At 49.2% G+C, this 22,899-nt stretch overlaps 4 protein-coding genes across 4 annotated transcripts; 3 read left to right on the top strand and 1 right to left on the bottom strand.

Annotated features, from left to right (window-relative positions):
* Positions 1-2,483: 2,483 nt before the first annotated feature.
* Positions 2,484-3,492, top strand: LOC100842511. The gene has a single exon (XM_003561056.3). It carries the CDS (start codon positions 2,591-2,593, stop codon positions 3,299-3,301), a length of 711 nt encoding a protein of 236 aa, XP_003561104.2. The 5' UTR covers positions 2,484-2,590; the 3' UTR covers positions 3,302-3,492.
* Positions 3,493-14,613: 11,121 nt separating this feature from the next.
* On the top strand, positions 14,614-16,454 carry LOC100843119 (aspartyl protease family protein At5g10770). The gene is made up of 2 exons (XM_014902343.2): positions 14,614-14,805; positions 14,918-16,454. Exons 1-2 carry the CDS (start codon positions 14,628-14,630, stop codon positions 16,231-16,233), a joined length of 1,494 nt encoding a protein of 497 aa, XP_014757829.1. The 5' UTR covers positions 14,614-14,627; the 3' UTR covers positions 16,234-16,454.
* A 2,041-nt stretch (positions 16,455-18,495) lies between these two features.
* On the bottom strand, positions 18,496-19,571 carry LOC100843422. Its single transcript, XM_003561058.4, has one exon. The coding sequence runs from the start codon at positions 19,425-19,427 to the stop codon at positions 18,702-18,704; it is 726 nt and encodes a 241-aa protein (XP_003561106.2). The 5' UTR covers positions 19,428-19,571; the 3' UTR covers positions 18,496-18,701.
* Positions 19,572-20,404: 833 nt separating this feature from the next.
* LOC104581650 lies at positions 20,405-21,397 on the top strand. Its single transcript, XM_010229736.3, has one exon. It carries the CDS (start codon positions 20,545-20,547, stop codon positions 21,187-21,189), a length of 645 nt encoding a protein of 214 aa, XP_010228038.1. The 5' UTR covers positions 20,405-20,544; the 3' UTR covers positions 21,190-21,397.
* Positions 21,398-22,899: the final 1,502 nt, after the last annotated feature.

Genomic DNA, 22,899 nt, shown 5'->3' on the forward strand with positions numbered 1-22,899 from the left:
CACGCTCTCTTCTCTGTCCTGCAGGTACCGAAGCAGCTGCCATGGAGGCCCGCCCATCTTCTTCCCGCCCCCCGGTCTCCTTCCTCGTGGCGCGGCGTCGCCTGATCCGCAGGCACCAACCCAGTACGGCACCGGATCCAACCTCTCTCTCGGCCCAGCAGCGGCCGGATCCGAGCTCCCCCGTCGCCAGCCACCGGTAACCCCCCATCTCTCTCTCTCTATGTCTCGTTCTCTCTCTCACTGTCTTTCTCTCACAGGCCACGACCATCGCCGCCGGATCCGACCTCCCGTCATTGTGTATAGCAGATCATGGACATCGGCTTTTCTTTCGTGATTTGTTTTTGTAATCTCTGTTGTGAATGGATGCGACCATGTAATTTTTTATTTCTAATTATATTTTGCTGTGAATGCACGCAACTTGATTGCTAATTATCTTCTGCTGCGAATGCATTTGGCGTTTTGATGTTGATTTTCCCGTACTGCTGCTACTATCTCTACTGCAGAATTTGTACGCAATTAGAAAAATAAAAGCATGGCTAGCATAATAATATGCTGGCCATGAGCTTTTTTTTTAATTTCACTCAAAACTCATCACTGTCGGTAACCAAGTAGGCTGCCCGCCACTGATGCCATCATCAGTAACAGGAAGTTAGTAACGGTCGTCCTGCCCGTTAGTGATGCGGTTTTTCGACCGTTACTGATAAGTCTTTCTGTAGTAGTGTAGACTACCCATATGGACATATCATACGCACACTGATCTAGATTCTAGATCCACATGTGGACACAGCTAGCTAGGCAACGGAAGCGATCGTCGTAGAGGTGGCGGCGCCGTGCTCATCGCCGGCGGAGAAATAGACGGGCTGTAGATGACCTCGACGTCGTACGGCCGCGAGTAGGCCAGCCCGACCTTGAACCGGACCTGGGCCGCCACCAGCACGCTCATCGGCGGCGCCCGTACTACGACTGCCTCAGCAGCCGGCCGTGGGCCAGCCGGGCCCCTGCCGCCACCGAAGTTCAGGGCCACGAAGGCCCTGTCGAAGAAGGCCGACGCGGGGAAGCTCCTGGAGCAGGCCGGCGGCTGGAGCAGCGGCATGGGCTGGCGCACCTCCGTCTGGGCCCAGCCGGCGGCCCGGTGGCTCGCGCTGTGCAGCCGCAGCCTGGCCGTCAGGGAGCCGTACTCCACCCCGGCGCGCCGGCTCGGGTTGGCGGCGTCCAGGGTGAAGTTCAGGACCAACCCGCCGGAGGGGACCGGGACGGCGGCGGAGGCCCCGGCGACGGTGACGGAGAAGAGGACGCGCGCCGGGCTGAGCACGACGGAGGTCACGATGGCCACGGCGCTCACGGCGAGCGTTGCGGCGACGACTGCCTGGATGTACCGCTTCGGGCCCCGCACGCTAGCTGTGAACTGGCCACTGCCACATGTCGCCATTGTCGTAAGTCGTAAAGCACTTCCTTCCTGCGCTTGCTATAAAAGCTGTGGGCTGTGGCACAACATAGGGGTATGACGAGTGACTGTATGGTGCTCAGAAGAAGTGCCAAGGAGCTGCTAATGTGATGTAAGTATGTAACCCCTCCTCCGTCTTGTCCTTGCACGCATCTTCAAACTCAAAAACTTTAAGTTTGACCTTGTTGATAGGGGGAAAAAAAATCAACACCAACATACCAAACCATCATCAATATATTTATTTGGTATTATAGTTATTAGTATACAAAAAAAGTTGCCGTAAATGTTGGTTCTAGATTTGACATGGTTCTCCATGTGTGCATCGTCAATCTTTCATAATTATCTTTTATATAAATATGTTATAACAAGTTATGAAAATTATCATATGAATATTAATGAGTGCATTATAGGGGATGGATCAGGATCCTACATGGCAATGACCAAGTCAACAAATGCCATATGGATGGTCAACATGTCACAAGACGCTCGTCAAGCCAACAAAGATGGTTCAAACGAGACAACAAGACAAAAGCAACAGAGCAAAAGGATCAAAAACCTAGACCTACGTGGCGTGTCTAGCCCAAATCTTTTCCGAGTGGAGATTAGCTCTTTGCCGAGTGCTAGTCCACTTGGCAAACAGGCCCACACCATCAAGTGGGCCTAATACCGAGTGTCAGGGGATGCACTTGGCAAATAGTTGTTTATCAGGTGTCGGAAAAACAATCGACAAACACCTATTTGGTGATCAAATAGTTACCAAGTACCACACTTGTCAGAGCCTTTGCCGGGGGTATTGTGTGCCCTCACGGAATCCGGTACGGAACAGGTTTTGGAGTTATCGATTGTACGGGGCAACAACGGAAAGAGCATTAAACCAGTTCGAAACAAAATCGCATACATATATGTACTTGTAAAATTAAACCGCTTGATGAGTATTGATGTAATTTGTAGGGTGCATACAATTTTGAAGACCAGGAAATAGCAACCCATCCGCCGGCCTATAAATAGACACGGGCCGGTCGAAGACACACACACAGACAAAGTGGTATCTTAGCTAATCATTGACCCCTCCCAAGTACAAACCTCTAACAACTCCAGCTTATTAGCCAGTAATTACTATTGATTGTACCAAAGGTCCAAATCCATATGGCAGCCGAGCAGGATGGCGGCGAGAAGACACCGATGACGGCGCCCTGCCGGTGCCGGGGGTTCCGCTGGCTCTACGTGGCTCGACTGGCGGTCGCCTCCGCGGTCAGCATCATCGCCGTGGCGGTGATCATCCGGGCCGTGGTGGTGCTGCTCCGCCCGGAGAAGCTGCAGCTGAGGCTCGCCGAGGGCCGCGTCGCCGTCGACTACATCTCGTCTCTCCCTCCTCCCGGTAACACCGTCACGTTCCGGTTCCTGCTCCGGGCAAGCAACCCCAGCGGCCGCGCCTCCGTGGTCTACACCAACGTCACCATCCGGCTCACCGACGTCAGCGTGCCACGTGCCATCGCCGGGTTCGACCTTGGGAAGACCATGGTCGTCTCGCAGCGGACCACGCGGGAGGCGACGGTGAAGGTGGGCCTGACGCCGGCGGAGGACCTGCCGATGGCGTACGTCAGGTCGCTGTTCGAGGGGCGGAGCGTCGGCGGGGTGGAGATGGAGGTGAGCGGCGTGCTGGCGACCCGCGTGGCCGTGGCCAGGGGCGGCGGCGTGGCGTCGACGACCAGCGCCGCCGCCTCGTACTACCGCTGGCCGGTCACCATCGCCGTCGTCGATGACGGCGAGGCCGAGGCAGCCCTCCTGCAGGCGTCGGACTACAGCGCCCACGACACGGCGTGCCTCGACAAGTCGGAGGCGCCAGCCATTGCGTGATTATTCACTTTAATCTGTCACGTAACTTGCCGATAAGATGAATCAATCATGAAGCTACCGAGCCGTAGTCGATCCTGTGTTCCTCCTCAGTGCAAGATGTTCCGCCTTAATTGGTTCTAAGTTAATTGTATTCGTATTAAAGTTCGACCAATTTATAAAAATTATGACCATGCATGATGCATGATGTGTTACACTCGGAGTTCATAAAAACATGCATCTCCACACGCAAAAAAGGAAACTTTTGTTGTTAAGAACAAAATAATTCCGTAGTTCCAAATTGACCAAGAAAACACGCTTGATCCCTCTACAGTGAGATTTGATCTACGAAACCCAGTACGTAAGCCACTCTCCAAATATGTTATACATACCACGTACGAGGTAGTGGAATGTTGCAAACCAAAAAAATGACTCTCACTCATCCTAATCGCAAACATTTTTTGCTTCCCTTCAATCTACGATTCGCTAGATTGTCTTTGAATTAGGTAGGACCCTAATTCAACAGCAAAAATATTTCCACAAGCCTTTCTTATGAAAGTGGCAATCTGGCCCTTAAGGATGTGGACCAATATATGTCACACAGACCACTCCACGCCACTAGCTTTGTCCCGATGATAGCTCCATGAAAGATGACATATTCAGTTGCTCTCTCCCGGGATGGCCGGACCTCTGCCACATTAATTTAGTGCCAGTTTCGAGCAATATTATTACAATTTTTACAGTGCTCTAGAACGAATATGGACCATCATATCATTTTCTTTGATATAAGGGCCTAAATTAACTGATACTCCTCGATACTCTAATAGGGACGTATATATGAGTACTATTAAAAAAGAGAATAAAAATTATGTACAGCTATTATCTATCAGCAAAGACGCGCGGGCTGATCTATGGTTTTTCCAAACACAATTAGAATCAAGTTCTCACGAGTTGTCCGCCTGCGTCTCGAATCGCACGTGAGAAGTTTAAACTACCCTTGCTTGATACTTCATTTAGACGGAGCAAAGTATAAATACCGTAACATTTGCCTATAATATATGCTGGGATATAGACCACAAAAGGGGACGTGCCTTCCCAAAATTTGACCTAGTGCACGCAGTTATAACTTCAAAAGATCTGTGCCAAAAAATAAGCTCTTTTGACTCTCATCGATCTTCTTCAAAAGAGTGAGCCGGAAGACTTGCTTTTGACCTGAGATAGTGTTTCGAAATTGAGCTTATATACTCCCACCATTTCTAAATATAAAATATTCTAGTTTTGTCCTAAGTAAAACTTCTTAAAATTTTCTACATGCAAAAGCTTCTTAAATTCGACCAAGTATATAGAAAATGTATTAATATTTACAATATCAAATATGTATACTATATATGAAGATATATAGCATGACGGATCTAATAAGACTAATTAGAATTATAGATGTTGATAGATTTTTATAGAAAAACTTATCAATGTTTCAAAGTTTGATTTAGGACAAATATTTTAGAATTATAGACTATCAATGTTTAATCAGTAGACGAATGGAGTAGCTACTTTTACATTGATGACGATCGTACATTTTTGTATTCATATCAAGACCTCTATATATGGTGGCTGGCCTCCGAAGATCTATATGGTGGCTGCCCTACTGCCTGCTTGCCATTACCCTACAAATTAATGTGTGTCACGACGAGCGCTGGCTGCAGTGGAGCAGGAGCAGGACGCTGCCGTTTCTGTCGATGTGCCCAATTTTTTACTGGATCAGAAGCTATAGCTAGCGCTGCAGCAAGTGGTGAGCATAGCTTGTAGAGGAGAGCCAAGTGGCAGATGACATCAAGCGTGCTGGAGCTTACTGCAAGCATGTGCAATATGCAGAGGCTAGGTAGGGTACGAGAGAGCAGTGAGCAATGAAGTATGAACCCACCATTTCCTTGTCCTTTGGAGGCACCTGCATGATCGACCTCCATGGCTCCGTCTAGCCAAGTGGCCCGATCGATTAAAATTTTATATACCCACTCCATCGTTCGTTCCTGATACTTTTCGAGATGAGAAACCGCACCTGCTTAATCTGTGTTTAACCAACGTACGAGAATGAGCATGCAAAAACCATACTATTATCTTTCTTGTTTAATTCCCAAAGGTAAGAACCCGCAAAAAAAAATCCCAAAGTTAAGAAAGAGAAACAACAGGGATTGTATTAAGTGCGGTATGTTACTATGTTTTTTTTGTTGGAGACTAGGGGTGAGCAGTTTAAATCCGAAAACCAAACCGAATCACACCATAATATATACCCAATTGTCGGTCTATTCGGCCGTCGGGTTTTGCGTTCGGTTTTTGTTTTCATTTTATTCGGGTTCGAGTTCGACATTGAAAACCAAAATTTCCCAATCACAACCACTTGAGAAATAAACTCTAGCCAGGGGCATATTGTAAATTCCAAATTGGAAGGATATAATCAAATGGAGCCCATTATTCGAAGGCCATCGCTAGCTAGAAGCCACATGTGCGAAAACGACATCTAGCACTGAGTACTACTACTGCTCCTCATTACTCGGAAGGTTAATGAGCAGCAATGGTGGCATGTTCAATCGTGGCCGGCCCGCAGAAAGCTTGACAATATATAGTGGCCAAGCAGCTATCGAACCAAATCCACAGTTGATACAAGGAAGAGCATTGAGTGGAGTAGATACTCTATGAGAACTGCTAAGAGTTTGTACGTGAAAGCATCGTACGTACAGTAATTTCGTATACTCTATCAAGCGTGACGTCACGCGCCCCTACGTCATGGCACACGCATTTTCTCTCTCGCTCGCTCGCTGTCCTTTCGCTAGGGCTGCAGAGGCTGTCTAGCCAGAATTAATGGTGCAGACTCTTGCAGCCAATGGCAACATGCCGACCCTGCCGATCGGCCGGATCAGTCGGAATACACATTGTCAGTTGAGCACAGAAATTTGAAAGAGACCAGTCGGACCCGGAGCTCAGCCTGCTCAGCGCCGATCGAGCTGCATGTACGGTAGGCTCAGTGTCATCCACATTGACGTCGACCTCAGCGCCAATAGCTTTGGTGCTAGAGGTATGGCTCTGAACTTCTGAAGTGAGCAGCATCTCCGACATCGTGTCTGGCGTTGAGCTCCGGATCCTCGTGTTTTGGTGTCAGGGAGGATAGGGTTGAGCAAAGGTTTTTTCTTTTTGGCATGATGGTCATTTCTTGCTGATTGATGATCTTTGAAAGGACTATAAAGTTTATCTATCTATTTACTCTAAGCTTGAACAAAGTTTAGACAGATTAGAACATCTTGCATTTTGGAACGGTTTAACTCCGTCTAAAGAGCTAGCGACCACAATGCATCATGGCCTAGATGTGCAATTATTTGGATGCCGCTGGCGTGATGAGTGTCGAAGAAAATTCTAGGCTCTTTCCATCAGTTCGGGTTTTTGGTTCAGATGTCTACCTCATGCAATTCAATATGGTATCAGAGCAGGTCTTTAGTTCAAATTGTGCCCAACGTAGTGTTTTAAACAAGTATTTGCCGCTCCCCCAAACAAACGCCACAATATGCCAAAGGGCAAAAATGTAGGATGAGTGTTGAAATATATTGTCTAGTCTCTTTCCACCTGCTCGGGCTTTTGGTTCAGATGGCTAACGCATGCAATTCAATATATTGTCATTGTTTAGGTCTTCATGGGGCACTAAGGGCATCTTCAACAACAAAAGACATGAACCGGTACTTAGCCTCCGTCTTCTCCTCTTACTTATTTTCTCTCTCTTCAATCAATTATTAAACAAAGCAACTTTTTCAGTTTGTACCCACATGACATACTCTATCTCCATTAAACTAACTTTTCTCATTCTTGGTCCTAGAGCCAATGTTGTTACTTCTGCAGCTTACCATTACTTCACTTTTTTGCTCCACCTCAGCCAAAAAGTAAGAGAGAGACTACTAGTACCTGCTAAATACATGGAGAGAGTGATCACAGATGGATTGAGATCCACGTGTCAATGATTGCAACTTCACTAATTATATAAAAGACACGGCACGCATAGACAATTTATTTTGTTTCCTTTTGCATGGCATAGAAATATGGAGATGGGCCAGCAAAAATAGATCGATTCAGATGGATCTGACTCTAGGGCTTTTGGGCCATGAGTCCGGACAGATCAAATCCTCGCTTGGGCCGCTCTCCATCTTTGCCACCGCTCAAAATCTCCCTCTCTTCTTAGAGAGTACTCCTTTAATTTCAAAATGTCACGCGTATAACATCTGTTTATTAAACATCATAAAGTTTGACCAGCTTTATAAAAAAAAAATCAACATCTTCGGTTCGAAATCAAAAGAGCATTACAATATTCAATATTGTGAGATATATTTTGTGATGTCTCAATTTGACAATACATATATATGTCGGTTTCTTTTGCTAAAAACTTGGCTAAACTTTCCGTCAACACAAATTATGCGCGTTTTATTTTGGATCGGAGGGCGCAAGTGTCATCTCGCTCAAAAAAGAAAAAGGAAAAGATATAGTGGTACTATATGCATGAAAAAAACACACAATATATTCAACCATGCACTGATCAATCATTCAATCTACCTGTCGCGATCGACCCCTAGCTAGCTAGCTACACTAATTACTACTAATATACAGTGGTATGTAAGGTGATTCAGTAAGTTAGTCAATAAATTGGAGGCAGGTGGCTAGCTAGCTATAGATGGATGATATGATCGATCTCTATGGCTGCTGGCCGGGAGGCTGTTAATATTAAGCTCGTTAGCGGCAAGTTGTTTTTCGTTTCTGCTATGTTAATTCTGTAGTGAATAACTTGTAGAACCTGACTCGAGTCTTGTTTGTTTGGATTCGAGTTGGATGCTGCTTGCATGTAGGTTGGAAGCGTGCTAGTTCACGTTGAGGCGTTTCATTCCGTTTCAGTGTTTGTAACGGCCACGATCTTAGTTTGTGGGATGACGCGTGATGTTTGGATCGTGGCCGATAGAATAGGGCCTGCTCGTTGTGGGCTTTGTCAAAGGAATAAAAGGAAAACAGAAAATACGCATGCAAGTACGCGTCGGAAAAATCTGAGTCTTGTGTCGTGAGTTCTCTGAGTGTTTCCTCCTCCCAGTTCATCGCGTGTGTGCGTGTGTCCAGATAGCGTTGAGTCAAACCTGGCCTGAATCTATCACTTGGTATCAGAGCCACGGAGGCGAATCGGCGGCGTGGGTTTCTGGAAAACTTGGCGGCGGAACTTGGGGACATGTCGACATCCCCGAGGAGAGGCGGTGATCTCACTACACCGGCGGCGGGGAAGTACACTCCACCGACGAAGCGGCCAGGAGACGGCAATGGCGCTGGGAGCAGTGGGAGGCGGGGTAGCAACGTCCCGATCCAGTACCCGCAGCTCACGGAGGCGAATTATCAGCTGTGGGCTGGGAAGATGAAGATCCTCCTCCGCCACCTCGGCGTATGGCAGGCCATTGAGGGCGAAGGCGCTGCCGATGAGGAGATGGACCAGGGCGCGATGACAGCACTGTCGCAATCTGTTCCAGACGACGTGATGATGAGCATCATGCAGTACGAGATCGCGCGGGAGGCGTGGGCCGCAATCCGGACATCCCGAATCGGTGAGGAGCGCGTCATGGAGGCGCGAATCCACTTGTCGGCGAGATTCGATCACTCGCAGGCTTTGATCGGCTCGTGATGCAGGAAGGAGAAATGGTCACGGCTTTCTCTCGCAGGCTAAATGCACTTGTCAGCGAGATTCGATCACTCGGGGAGAAGTTGGCAGAGAGGACCATGGTTCAGCGGCTCTTTTCTGCAATGCCGAAGCGATTCGTGTCGATCATCGGCATGATTCGGCAGTGGGGAGATCTCAAGACCATGACGGTCGCTGAGGCAATCGGGCGCCTGCGGGCGTTCGAGGAGACTGAGGACGAGTATCAGGAGGCTCATGGGGGCGGAGAAGATCAGTTGATGCTGGTTACTCCTGCGTTGGAGCAACTGATGCACAAAGGCAAGGGCGGGGGCAGTACCTCATCCGCCAGCGCTGGCAAGAAGAATGGCGGGGGCGACCGTGCCCAGACAGGGCGTGGTGACAAGGCCGAGTCCTCAGGCAAGAAGAAGAAGCATAGGAAGTTTGACAAAAGCAAGGTCAAGTGCTTCAATTGTGAAGAAATGGGCCACTTCGCGTCGGAGTGCCGCGAGCCAAAGAAAGAGAAGGCACCCCTCGCTGTGGTAGAAGATGACAACGAGCCGGCGTTGTTGTCAGTCGAAGTCTGCTCGCTGACACCCGTCATCGAGCCGGCACCGCAAGAAATTGTGATGTTGAATGAGGAGCGCGTGGTACTGAAGCTGACAGGCACACGGCTCATTTCCTGGTGTCTGGACACTGGGGCGAGCAATCACATGACCGGATCCAAGGAAAAGTTCGCCGAGCTGAACACAAGGGTGGAAGGCACAGTGAAATTTGGCGATGGCTCAGTGGTGGAGATCCATGGACGTGGCACCGTGATGTTTGAGTGACAGAATGGAGAGCATCGTCTCCTAACAGAGGTATATTACATTCCAAAACTCAAGAGTAATATTGTTAGTGTTGGGCAATTAGATGACATTGGGTGTAAGATTGTTATAGAGGATGGTGTGATGACAGTTCAGAGAAAAGTACTTGCTCAGGTCAAGCGGGCGCGTAACCATCTGTACATACTCTGGGTAGCACAGGCTTATCCGGTGTGTTTGCTTGCAAAGAGTGAAGATCTGGCCTGGCAGTGGCATGCCAGATATGGTCACCTGAATTTTTATGCTCTGAAGAAACTAGGGCAGCAAGGTATGGTCCGTGGTATGCCTGTAATTGATCATGTGGAACGTGTCTGTGATGGATGTATGGTTGGAAAGCAGCGCCGTAGTCCGTTTCCTGCAGAAGCAGCCTATCGAGCAGAAGTGCCACTCGAATTGCTGCATGCTGACCTCTGTGGACAAATCACACCAGCTACGTTCAATGGAAAGAGGTACTTCTTGTTGGCTGTTGATGACAACTCGAGGTACATGTGGGTCATGTTGATCCGCACAAAAGATGAGGCACTGGCCACGTTCAAGAAGGTGCAGTTAGCAGCTGAAGGGAAGCTAAATCTGAAAGTAAAAGCTCTTCAGACAGATAGAGGTGGTGAATTCACCTCAAAGGAGTTTGACCAGTACTGCACCGAGCATGGCATAGAAAGGTTCCTCACTGTGCCTTACACGCCTCAGCAGAATGGAGTCATGGAGCGTAGAAATCAGACCGTAATCAACATGGCCAGAAGCTTGCTTAAGGCCAAGAACCTGCCAGGGACATTTTGGGGCGAAGCTGTTAGTACAACAGTGTATTTGCTCAACCGTGCGCCGACGAAGAGTCTGATAGGAAAGACACCAGACGAAGCACTGTATGGGAAGAAGCCAAATGTTGAACATCTGAAAACTTTTGGCTGTGTTGGGCACGTGAAGAAAGTTGGAGTACATTTGCCAAAACTTGCTGATCGCAGCTCGCCGATGATCTTATTGGGTATGAAACGCCATCAAAGGCATACAGGATGTATGATCCGAAGAACAAGCGCCTCGTTGTGTCTTGAGACGTGGCCTTTGATTAGCAGATGGAGTGGAAGTGGGGAGGAGAAGAAGCTGGGATGAACTCCAACGAAAGGGAGGTATTCACAGTGTCACAGAATCTCACTGAAATCTGAGCCGCGACAAAGCCTGCCTCGCCTGTGATTTCTGTCGTGACAGAACCTGCCTCTCCCGTCTCACCTGCTGCAACGTGTACCGTGGCAGAACCAGCTACTCCGATGGCGTCGAAGAAGCAAGTCAATACGGCGTCGCGACTGCAACTCTCACCACCAGCGCCCACAACTGCAGCCTCACTGGAATCAGCATCGTCTGCAGATTTCAGTGGACAGAACTTGCGGGTACGTGATTTAAATAGCATTTATAATGAAACATCAGAGGTTGTTGCTCTAGATGAAAAACTGTATTTGCTGGGTGTTGAGGAGCCAGCCAACTTTGCTGAGGCAGAGAAGGAGAGTGCTTGGCACATTGCAATGAAAGAGGAGATGGACTCCATTGTTAGTAACGGCACATGGGAATTCTCTGATCTGCTGAATGGGCGCAAAGCTATTGGGCTCAAATGGGTGTATAAATTAAAGAAAGACACTCAAGGCAAAGTTGTGAAGCACAAAGCAAGATTAGCAGCCAAGGGCTATGTGTAGCGGCAAGGAATTGATTTTGAGGAGGTGTTTGCACCTGTTGCAAGATTGGAGATAGTCGGACTCATCATTGGTTTAGCTGCACAAGAGGGGTGGAAATTACATCACATGGATGTGAAGTCTGCATTCCTGAATGGTGATCTTGTTGAAGAAGTATATGTTTCACGGCCTCTTGGATTTGAATCAGCTGGACATGAAGGTAAAGTGCTCCGGTTGAAGAAGTCATTGTATGGCCTTCGACAAGCTCCAAGAGCCTGGTACTACAAGCTGGACCAGACTTTGGTAGCACTTGGGTTTGAGAGAAGCCCATTGGAACATGCTGTATACAAAAGAAGGTCTGACACTTCATCTCTGCTGGTGGGTGTTTATGTAGATGACCTCATAATCACTGGAGGAAGTAATGAAGAAATAATTGCTTCCAAGAATGAGATGAAGAAAGAATTTTCAAGATGAGTGACTAGGGGCTCCTGAGTTATTAATTGGGGATAGAAGTACAGCTGGAGCATGACACCATATCACTTTGTCAGTCTTCATATGCAGCAAGAATTGTAGAGAAGTGTGGCATGGGAAATTGTAATGCAACTCAAGTTCCCATGGAGGCAAGACTGAAATTGAGCATAGTAAGTGACAATCCTTGGGTTGATGCAAGCCTCTACCGAAGCATTGTGGGAAGCTTAAGGTACCTACTTCACACCCGGCCAGATTTGAGCTATTCTGTCGGGATGGTAAGCCGGTTCATGGAGAATCCTACAACTGAACACATGGCAGCCGTGAGGCACATATTGAGGTATCTCAAGGGCACTTTACAGTATAGTTGTATCTTCACAAAGAGCAAGATCGGCGTGAAGTTGCATGGGTTCAGTGACAGCGATATGGATGGGGATTTAGATGGTAGAAAGAGTACCACCGGCGTTGTGTTTTATCTTGGTGAGAACCTGGTGTCTTGGCTGTCACAGAAACAGAAAGTGGTGGCGTTGTCATCCTGTGAAGCTGAGTACATGGCGGCATCTGTAGCGGCCTGCCAGGCGGTGTGGCTGGGAAGATCGATGGGCGACTTGATGAACAAAGAACCAGAAACTGTAACTCTGAAGATTGATAATTAGTCGTCAATCCAGCTAGTGAAGAATCCAGTTCATCATGAGGGAAGCAAGCACATAGACACGAGATTTCATTATATTTGTGACTGTGTGGAAGAGGGCTTGATCGCGGTCGAGCACGTCAGGACCGAGGATCAACTTGCTGATATTCTCACCAAGCCGCTCATGAAGCAGAAGTACAGCTACCTTGTTACGACTTCACTCCAGTCGCAAGCCTAGCCTTAGGTTAGCAGCGGTTCTGTGGAGCGGTTTTGCGAGAATAGTTAATAATGAGATCATTATTTTAGGAAATGATGCGGAACTGGGTAGTGATATTGATCCGGAAGAAGCTTAACATGCACTTAAAATAGCCAAAGATAACTTGAGTAAAGCTGAGGGTACGAAAGAATCGGTTGAAGCGAAACTAGCTCTCAGACGAGCTAGGATACGAATCGAGGCTGTCAATTGGATTCCCCCATCCAATTGAGGACAATCCAATGGTTTATAGTTGATACAAAGAAAAAGGTAAGAGGGGTAGAAAAAGTTATTAGATAGCGAAGCGAAATAAGCCCAATGCTATCAGAGGGAGTACCCCACAGTACTCGTCTTATTCTCGCCAATGTACGTACATTTTTGTTAAAGTACATACAAATCGTATGCAAGCCGTTCGGCTTTTTATCATATAGAAATTGGCTCTAATTTATGTTCACACTTCACAGTAACGCGGTGATTTTCAGGATGTCACCCAGTACACATGTTTTACTTTTTCTTTTGGTTTGTCATATATAGCTTACCATATGCTTACCTCACATGTTTTAAGGTTGACCAAGGAGAATGATTTAAAAACCATGCTATTTCTTGGTCTCCAAAAGGCACCAAAGAACAACAACACAATGTTGCATGCTTTTGGTTGGAGACCTAAAATCTAGCAAAGGGACGGCCGGGTGTCTCCGATCCGTTGGCATTGCGGCTTGTGTGGCAACTGGCCGATGGTCTCTTGGCCTCTTGGGTTCATTTGCGCAGCCTACACAGCGAAGTACCCCTTCGATCTGCACGCAAGCCTCGCCCTCGCCGGCTGGCTACAGGCTACAAGAGGAAAATGAGAGAGATGGAGGAGGAACAAGACATGAATTTTGGCTACCAGTCTAGAGGGGCCCCTTTATTATTAAAAAAACGAAAATCATATTTTAAAGCATCGGAAAATTGATTTTGTTTCCCAATTAATATATGTATCGATGAATTGTAGATTAATGTACCTTTTTATCAAAAGATACGTTGATTTGTGCTCTGTAAAAAGATCACAAATTTGTAGATCTAAAATAGCAAGGAATTGGTCTTTTTTTACAGGAAAAGGTGCTGCTCTATTTGAAATATACAAATTTGTGATTTTTGTACAGGAGTCGTCACACATTAACTATTTCTTGGCAAATTTATAGGTGTGTACGTAGAGAATATCTATGTTTACACTGGGAAAAATTCGAAAAAAGATTGAAGCTCAGAAATATGATTTTTTTTAGAGAAAAATAAAGGGCTCCAAGAAGCCAAAGCCATTTTCTGTGGAAGAAGGGACATGTACCAGCCCTGACGCGTGGGGCTGGCATGGAAGATTCAGGATAATTAGAACGTAATTCCTGGTCCATAAGTATTATTTGCAACAACATATCCACAAAAGGGTGGTTTTTACAACAACAAAAAAACAAAAAAAAAACAAGACCGGCCTGTAGTTATATGCAACAAATTTAATTATTCAATGTTGTGGTTTTGTGTAATTTGCTCAATTGTTGCAACGGTATATTAGTATGTTTTTGTCAATCATGTTCTTTTCGTACGTATAGTAAACCTTTTTTCTTGTCTTTCAAACCGGTTTTGATCGATCCCAAAACGCCACTGTGTCCGGCCATTTGCTTACAAAGGAAACACTCGTGACTCGCATGTTGAGAGCATGCATGTATGTAATTAATTGTGCCAAATCTAACATTATGCTGGCGTAGTCCCTATATATATGCCGTGGGCCGAGCTGGAGAAGATGGCAACACATCCCATTCCCAATAAGCCATGGTGAGTAGTAGTGCTTCTTCCGGCCCGCTAGCACTCGTCCTCCTCTTGTCCATTAGTTCCTCCATTGCCCATGGCGCCGGAGCTGGAGCTGGAGGAGATGAGGAGCGCCGCCAGCGCTTCACGGTCGTGCAGACCAGCCACCTGCAGCCTCAATCCATCTGCTCTGGCCTCAAGGGCACGTACTTAATTAATTACATACATGCAACAATGCAAATGTCTTGTGATCGATCCAGCATTCGTAATTAATATTGTATATATGCGCGTGCATGTTTATTTTGTTTTTGCAGTGATTCCATCCGGGAACCGCACGTGGGTGCCGCTGCACCGTCCCTACAGCCCCTGCTCGCCATCGTCCTCGCCGTCGCCGCCGCCGTCCCTGCTGGAGATCCTCCAGTGGGACCAGTTCCGCACGGCGTCCGTCCGACGGAGGGCCATGTCGGACGACGACGACGTGGTGGAGTACCCAGACACGCCGCACGTGGAGGTGCAGCAGATCGACTTCGGGCTCCAAGCGCCCTTCGGCTACGGCTCCGTCGCCGCCGCTGGCGGCTCGCGGCGGCTGATGGCGGACGGCGACCCCACGTCCCAGACGATGGCCATCGACACCACCATCGACGTCCCCTGGATCCAATGCCGCCCCTGCCCGATCCCCCAGTGCTACCCTCAGCGCGACGCCCTCTTCGACCCCACCAGGTCCTCCACAGCCGCCCCCGTCCCCTGCGGCTCCCGTGCCTGCCGCGCGCTCGGCAACTACGGCAACGGCTGCTCCCGGAGAAGCCTCCGGAGGAGCTCCAACAACTCCAGCAGAAGCGACTGCAACTACCGCGTGGCGTACAGCGACGGGAGGGCGACATCCGGGACGTACATGACGGACACGCTGACCATCAGCCCAGGCATCACCTTCCCCAACTTCCGCTTCGGCTGCAGCCACAGCGTCCGCGGCAGGTTCAGCGGCCAGACATCCGGTACCATGTCCCTCGGCGGCGGCCGCCAGTCGCTGCGCTCCCAGACGGCCAGCGCCTACGGGGACGCCTTCTCCTACTGCGTCCCTCAGCCCAGCGCCTCCGGCTTCCTCTCCCTCGGCGGCGCCATCGGCTCCTCCGGCTCCGGCTCCGGCTTCGCCAGCACGCCGCTCGTGGCGACCGCCAACCCGACCTTCTACGTGGTGCGGCTGCAGGGCATCGACGTGGCGGGGCGGCGCCTCAACGTGCCGCCGGCGGTGTTCTCGGCGGGCACGCTCATGGACTCCAGCGCCGTCGTCACGCAGCTGCCCCCCACGGCGTACCGCGCGCTCCGGCGCGCCTTCAGGAACGCCATGAGGCGCTACAGGAGGGTTCCCGCGGGGGGGAAGCAGATCCTCGACACCTGCTACGACTTCGAGGGGCTCGGCAACGTCACCGTGCCGGCGGTCTCCCTCGTCTTCTCCGGCGGCGCCGTCGTCCGGCTCGAGCCCATGGCCGTCATGATGGAAGGCTGCCTCGCCTTCGTGCCCACGCCGGCCGACTCCGATCTGGGCTTCATCGGCAACGTGCAGCAGCAGACGCACGAGGTGCTCTACGACGTCGGCGCCAGGAACGTCGGCTTCCGCCGTGGCGCCTGCTAGTTAAATATGGAGCGAATGTTCGGTCTTAATTTAGTCTCCTGCTTACTTAATTAGTTAGAGCGCGCTTAGTTTGTCATCTAGCTCATGCATCTTTAGCAATGTTTTTTCTTTCTTTACGAAAAGGAGGGTGTTCCCCCAGCCTATCTTAATTAAGCAATGTATGCTTGCGTGCTCTTCCATTATCTATATATGTAGGTTGTTGCACTAGTTGTTTGCACTCACTGTTGTCGCTTTGTGTATGTTGTCCTAAACTCCAACATTTTGGCTACTCTTCCCTTCTCTGGTCCCTTCCAGCTAGTCCTCTTCGGCCCCTCTCCCTCCCGACTCCGGCGGGCTTGCCAGCCGGTGAGGTTAGGGGGAGGGGGCCCTCCGGTCCTTGTAGCTGTAGTTTACTTAGTTTGTTAATGAGTTGCCTTAGGGGCTTTGCTGTTTGCGTCCTCCTCCTCTTCCCTTCGAGCCAGCCAGCTTTCTTCGAGAGCACAGATCCGGCGACCGGCGGTGGTCTGCCACCTCATGGCCGCTCTCTTTGTTCTCCTGTTGGCTGGATCTGGTGCCCCCCCCCCCCCCCCCCCCACTCTTCTGGCGCCTCCCGAAGGTTTGACCTCTTCCCCTTCCTCTTCCTTGGGTCGCTGTGGTCGCAGGCACGGTGAAGAGGTTGGGATTTGCGTCAACTCTTCTTGTCCTGGAGGTCCTGTCGTCTGTCCATGTTGTAAGGGGCTGCTCTCTCCTTTTCCGGCAAGCCGCGGTGGTGGCGGATCTGCAATAGGAAGCAGGGAGCTGCTTAATCCCCTTCATTTCGGTTCCTGTTTGCAATCCTCCAGTGCTGATGTTCAAGATTTGGACCAACTGCATCATCTACAATCACGACATACCTTTTTCTTTTGGCATCAGAGCTACTGGCCACGCTTGAGTTGCGCTAGGTTTGCTCGGGCTGCTCACCAAGGGCTGATGGGAGAGCCCTCGTTGCTGAGCCCCAGATGTGGCAAACTTGGCATATTCAGATTGAGCTCAGTGAAGCATTCTCAAAATCTACAGCTCAATCTCTTACCTCCTGTGCTCCTGAGCCACCGGCGGGGCATCAACTGACTAGCATCACTTCAGAGGCCCTTGAAGACTTGGTCAGCTGCTTTGTGTTGTATGTTTCCCCCGGACAAGTAGGTGGCTTCTGCCGAAATCTTCAGCGACTCTTAACCATAGCTTTAACCTCTTGTTTACACTGATGTATGCTTTTTGTATGTTGCAAGTTGCTGCTCCATTTACTGCTGAAGCTTTGTAATCTTCTTCTAGTTTTAATATATCTCTCGTTTACAAAAAAAAACATTTTGGCTACAAAATATTTTTTTAAAATGGTACATATCCCTATTATTCTGATGCTTCTTTATCAGATGAAGCAAGACCGATGTACCAGTTCAAAGAACAGATCGAACAGAAACTTCTTTTTTAAACAACCAAAACAAACACAATACTAAAGATTCTTAAAATTAAAAGCTTTTCCTCGGGCCTTCCGCAAAGTCACAGATACGTCATGGGTCGTATTCTGATGGATCCTTTCTTTATCAAATGAAGCAACACCGATATATCAGTTCAGAGAATAGAACATAAACTTCTTTTTTAAACAACCATACTAAAGATTTTTGTCAAAATTAAAAGCTTTTCCTCAGGCCTTCCGCAAAAGCACAGATACGCTATGGGTCGTCAGAAAAGCCTACAAAAAAGCCTCGGCCTTCGGCAATGGCTTCCGAAGGACTTGGGCAAAGAATTGCACGCGGCAAAGAATGTCAACGGCCCGCAGCAAAAAAAACGGCCCACGGCAAAGTGAGCCGGCCCGTGGGCTCGCCCGCGTCGTCTGTCGTCTAACGGCGTGCGAAACGGCGGTTTCTTTGCCGAATGGGTTCATACTTCATTAATTGCTCACGGTCGTACCCTACATCCACTGCATTGCACATGCAAGCTCCAGCACGCATAGTCACTACTCATCTACCACGTCTGCACGCTTGCTGTCATCAGCCACTTTGCTCTCATCTACTCCGTTCTCGAATAACTTCTGATCCAGTAATTTTCTCGAATAATAAAGTCCTGCTTGTTTCCACTGGTCCGTTCCTGCTTGTAAATGGTTAAAAATGGGCACAGCGACAGACACGGCAGGCACGTACGTCGTGCTCCACTGCAGCCAGCCAACCGTCGTCGTGACACACATTAATTCGTAATGGCACACGCACGCAGTAGGGCACCATAGATCCATGCATATGAATATGGTTAATATATATGATCGTCATGAATGTCCGTAGCGATTCCATTCCAAATACCAATAGTACTGTATGATGTTTCACTAGATCCAATCCATGTTGCTAGCTTCATATGTTGAGCAACGGAGGGGAATTAGCACAAGACGAGTACGGGTCGGTAGCTAGCTTCATTGATTATTAATCCATGCAAACACAGATCACTAATTAAAGTGAGAAACTAAATCACGCAATGGCTGGGGCCTCCGACTTGTCGAGGCACGCCGTGTCGTGGCCGCCGCCGCCGCCGCCGTCGCCGCCGTAGTCGTCCGACGTCGCCTGCTGGGCCGCGTCGACGACGGCGATGGTGACGGGCCAGCAGTAGTACGAGGCGGCGCCGCTGGTGGTCGTCACCGCCGTCGTCGTCACGCCGCCCTTGGCGGCCATGGCCACGTGGCTCGCGAGCAAGCCGCTCACCTCCATCTCGACCCCACCCACGCTCCTCCCTTCGAACAGCGCCCTGACGTACGTCATCGGCACGTCATCCCCGGGCGTCAGCCCCACCGTCACCGCCGTCTCCCTCGTCGTCCGCTGCGACACGGCCACGACGGTCGGCGATAGGCCGAACCCGGCGATGGCACGTGGCACGCTGACGTCGGTCAGCCGGATGGTGACGTTGGTGTAGACGATGGAGGCGCGGCCGCTGGGGTTGCTGGCCCGGAGCAGGAACTGGAACGTGACGGCGTTCCCCGGCGGCGGGAGAGACGGGATGTAGTCGACGGCGACGCGGCCCTCGGCGAGACTTATCTGCAGCTTCTCGGGCCGGAGCAGCACCACCACGGCCCGGATGATCACTGCCACGGCGAGGATGGTGACCGCGGTGGCCACGGCCCACCGGGCCACGTACAGCCACCGGAACCTCCTGCAGGTAGTCGTCGTCTTGCCGCTGCTCTGGTCGGCTGCCATATGCATTTGGTACTAATAATCTGCAACCGGTTAAGCTAGCTGGAGTTGTTTTTAGAGGTGTATGTGCGATGGGGGTGATCAATAATTAGCTCAGCTACCACTGTGCTTTCGACCGGCACGGCCGTGTCTATTTATAGGCAGAGGGTTGTTATTTCTAAATCCGCCGAACTGTAGCTGTACACACCTTCAGAAATACATTTCTCATCCGGAGGTTTAATTTCACAAGTTCATATATATGGCCATATGGGCACCCATCGTACTGGTAGATGTTTGCGGATTATTTTCGGCAAACGGCTATTTGGGATAATCATGTTGGTGCCGTCTTGTCGTCTCGCTTGTGCATTGCTTTTGTCTTGCTGCCTCGCCGAACCATCTTTGTTGACTTAACCAGCCGCTTGTTGGCAAGTTGATCATCCATGTGTCGTTTGTTTACTTGGTCAATGCCTCGTAGGATTCTTATCCATCTCATACAAAACATTAGTATAACCCGATGATAATTTGTTATAACACATTCACATAAGAAATAATTATCAAGAGAAAATTATTTCATTAATTTTAAGAAGCCACGGTTCTTCAGGCAGGTTTCTCACGGAACCACATTTTTTGGTAATTTGCTCGCAAAACGACAAATTCGGGCTGATTGTCTCAACTTACCTAAAATTGATGTTTAAACCATTTTGACAGTTTTCCTTCCATGTGGGGCCCGTTGTAAGTATCTTTTTTTTATCAAAGAAACAACCTGGCCCAAGATGTGTGGTTGCGAACAAATTTAAAAAGTGTGGTTCTGTGAGAAGTCTGACCAAGAACTGTGATTTCTTAAAATTTACTCAATTATTAAAGATGTACACATGGAGGATCCTCATAAATACACTATGAAAATATATTTTATAGTTGATCTATGAAGTATATCGATAATGGTAAGTTGAGACAGTTTTTGAGTTTGAAGATGTGCGGAAGGACAAAACAGAGGAGGGGTTACATTACGTTAGCAGCCCAGCTCCTTGCCCAGTGCCCACTAGCTTTTTCTGAGCACCACCGCACACACAACACTCAACACATATGCAGTACCTGTACCACAGCTTCTACTTCTAGCTAGGCGGAGGAAGTGCTTCACAATACGAACATGGCGGCCTGTAATGGTGGCAGTGGCCAGTTCACAGCCAGCGCGTGGGGGCCAAAGCAGTACATCCTGGCAGCCGTCGCCACAACGCTGGCCGTGAGTGCCGTGGCCATCGCGACCTCCGTCGTGCTCAGCCCGGCGCGCGTGGTCTTCTCCGTCACCGTCGCCGGCGCCTCCGCCGCCGTCCCGGTCCCCTCCGGCGGGGTGCTCCTGAACTTCACCCTGGACGCGGCCAACCCGAGCCGGCGCGCCGGGGTGGAGTACGACTCCCTGACGGCCAGTCTGCGGCTGCACAGCGCCAGCCACCGGGCCGCCGGCTGGGCCCAGACGGAGGTGCGCCAGCCCATGCCGCTGCTCCAGCCGCCGGCCTGCTCCAGGAGCTTCCCCGCGTCGGCCTTCTTCGAAAGGTCCTTCGTGGCCCTGAACTTCGGCGGCGGCAGGGGCCCGGCTGGTGGCCCACGGCCGGCTGCTGAGGCAGTCGTGGTACGGGCGCCGCCGATGAGCGTGCTGGTGGCGGCCCAGGTCCGGTTCAAGGTCGGGCTGGCCTACTCGCGGCCGTACGACATTGAGGTCATCTGCCAGCCCGTCGACTTCTTCGCCGCCGCCGCCGCCGCCGCCGTCGCTACGACGGTCGCTTGCGTTGCCTGACTCGCATTGACAGGTCAACGATCACCACGTGTACGTGGATCTAGAATCTTTAGATCAGTGTGTATGTATGTAGAACCTACTGTATTTGTTTATTTCGGTACGTATTCATTTCAATTCTCCAGGTTCATGACTTGGCTGTTGTTCTGGATTAATTTGTAATTTCTAATTAGCACCACCAACTTGTCCTCGTGCTGTCTTTTGGCGTAAATATCGTCATCGTCCCTTCAAAAGTGCCACTACCAACATGTTCTACTACCAAAATCGATATGAGAACATACCACCAACTCGGCCGCATGTTTGCCTCTAAGCCACTTGGCGTAGTTCCAGCCATTGCGTCCCCGCACTGATTCCAACCACGTTTCTACACTGGTTTAGATTTCTTTTTTTAATTGTCTATTATTGTGATGGTTTATATATTATGGCAGAGCAGCAGGCCAAAGGAAAATAAACTCTACGGGGATATGTAAAATGGAACCCATTACTGATTACTCGAAAGGCCATCGCTAGCTAGAGGTCACATCCACAGCTACTCCTGCTCCTCATTGCTTGGAGACTTGGAGTGGGTCAGTGAGCATCAATGGTGCATGCATGTTTGTTCAATCGTGGAACGCAGAAAGCTTTTGACGAGGCCAAGCAGCTATCGAACCAAATACATTTACCCAGCGGACCCGAGTAAGCAACTTTGGTTCGAGCCCAAAGTTGCCGTACCAAAAGCAAATAATTAGTGATGGTTTTGCTAGCTTTGGCCAATTTTGACAAAAAAAATTGAACTAAAGTTAGATATGAAACATTGGTTAGCCAAATATTTGGTCATCATCAAACAAACACTAAATTTTAATCAATAACCAAAAAAATTACTTGGTATATGTTTTTTTAGCAAACCAAACACACCCCACATGCCAAGCGCGTGACGTCGCGGGCCTCTACGTCATGGCACAAGCATTTTTTTTCCTCTCTCACCGATTAATTAATTAGTCCTTTCGCCACGGCTGCGGAGGCTGGCCAGACAGAGAGCCAGAATAATGGGTGCAGACCTGAAGCCAATGGCAATATATGCCTCCCCTGTTTGTCAGCTGAGCACAGAAATTTGAAAGAGGCCGGCCCGTCTGACACGGAGCTCGGCGGCTCATCGCCCAGCTGCATGTGTGGTTTTGACCTATCCAATCGCAACACCAGGGAGGATGGAGTTGAGCAAAGTTCCCTATTTTACATACCTCGCTGATCTTTGATTAATTTTATCTGTTTACACAAGCTATATAAAGTGGATCAACGAGAAAGCAAAAATAAATATTCTCTCTCTCTCATTGGACAACTAAAATACTCCCACAAGTTAACAACTTAAGTTACTATTGGAGACGTGCTTGATTACAGACAACCAAGTTAGAGAGTAGTAGCTGGAGTACCACCAATCACCCGTCTCCAATTGTAATTGTAATAACTCCGTCTGAAGAGCTAGAGATCGACCACGGTACTCCATGGACCTAGCTACAATGGCATTTATTTGGATGCCGTCGATGTGATGAGTTGAGGGCACCTACGAGAGAGACAGACAAGATGCTCAATTTATGTACAGATGCAAAACATGCACCAACCAAGATAGGAGTAACAGTCAGGTAATTGATCAAGCAGTGATCGCCTATACCCAAATATTTGTACATGGTGTTGTAACATTTATAAATTTTTACCGACTTAGTAAGAAAAAACACCGAC

The sequence above is a fragment of the Brachypodium distachyon genome, chromosome 1 (genome assembly GCF_000005505.3).
Source record: "Brachypodium distachyon strain Bd21 chromosome 1, Brachypodium_distachyon_v3.0, whole genome shotgun sequence".
Lineage (NCBI taxonomy): Eukaryota > Viridiplantae > Streptophyta > Magnoliopsida > Poales > Poaceae > Brachypodium > Brachypodium distachyon.

What these genes read in the sequence shown, in the direction of transcription:
- LOC100842511 (XM_003561056.3), top strand. Translation starts at nt 2,591, where the DNA reads ATGGCAGCCGAGCAGGATGGCGGCGAGAAGACACCGATGACGGCGCCC.
- LOC100843119 (XM_014902343.2), top strand. Translation starts at nt 14,628, where the DNA reads ATGGTGAGTAGTAGTGCTTCTTCCGGCCCGCTAGCACTCGTCCTCCTC. An exon ending in CATCTGCTCTGGCCTCAAGG is followed by an intron (nt 14,806 to 14,917) that starts GCACGTACTTAA and finishes TTGTTTTTGCAG; the next exon opens with TGATTCCATCCGGGAACCGC.
- LOC100843422 (XM_003561058.4), bottom strand. Translation starts at nt 19,427, where the DNA reads ATGCATATGGCAGCCGACCAGAGCAGCGGCAAGACGACGACTACCTGC.
- LOC104581650 (XM_010229736.3), top strand. Translation starts at nt 20,545, where the DNA reads ATGGCGGCCTGTAATGGTGGCAGTGGCCAGTTCACAGCCAGCGCGTGG.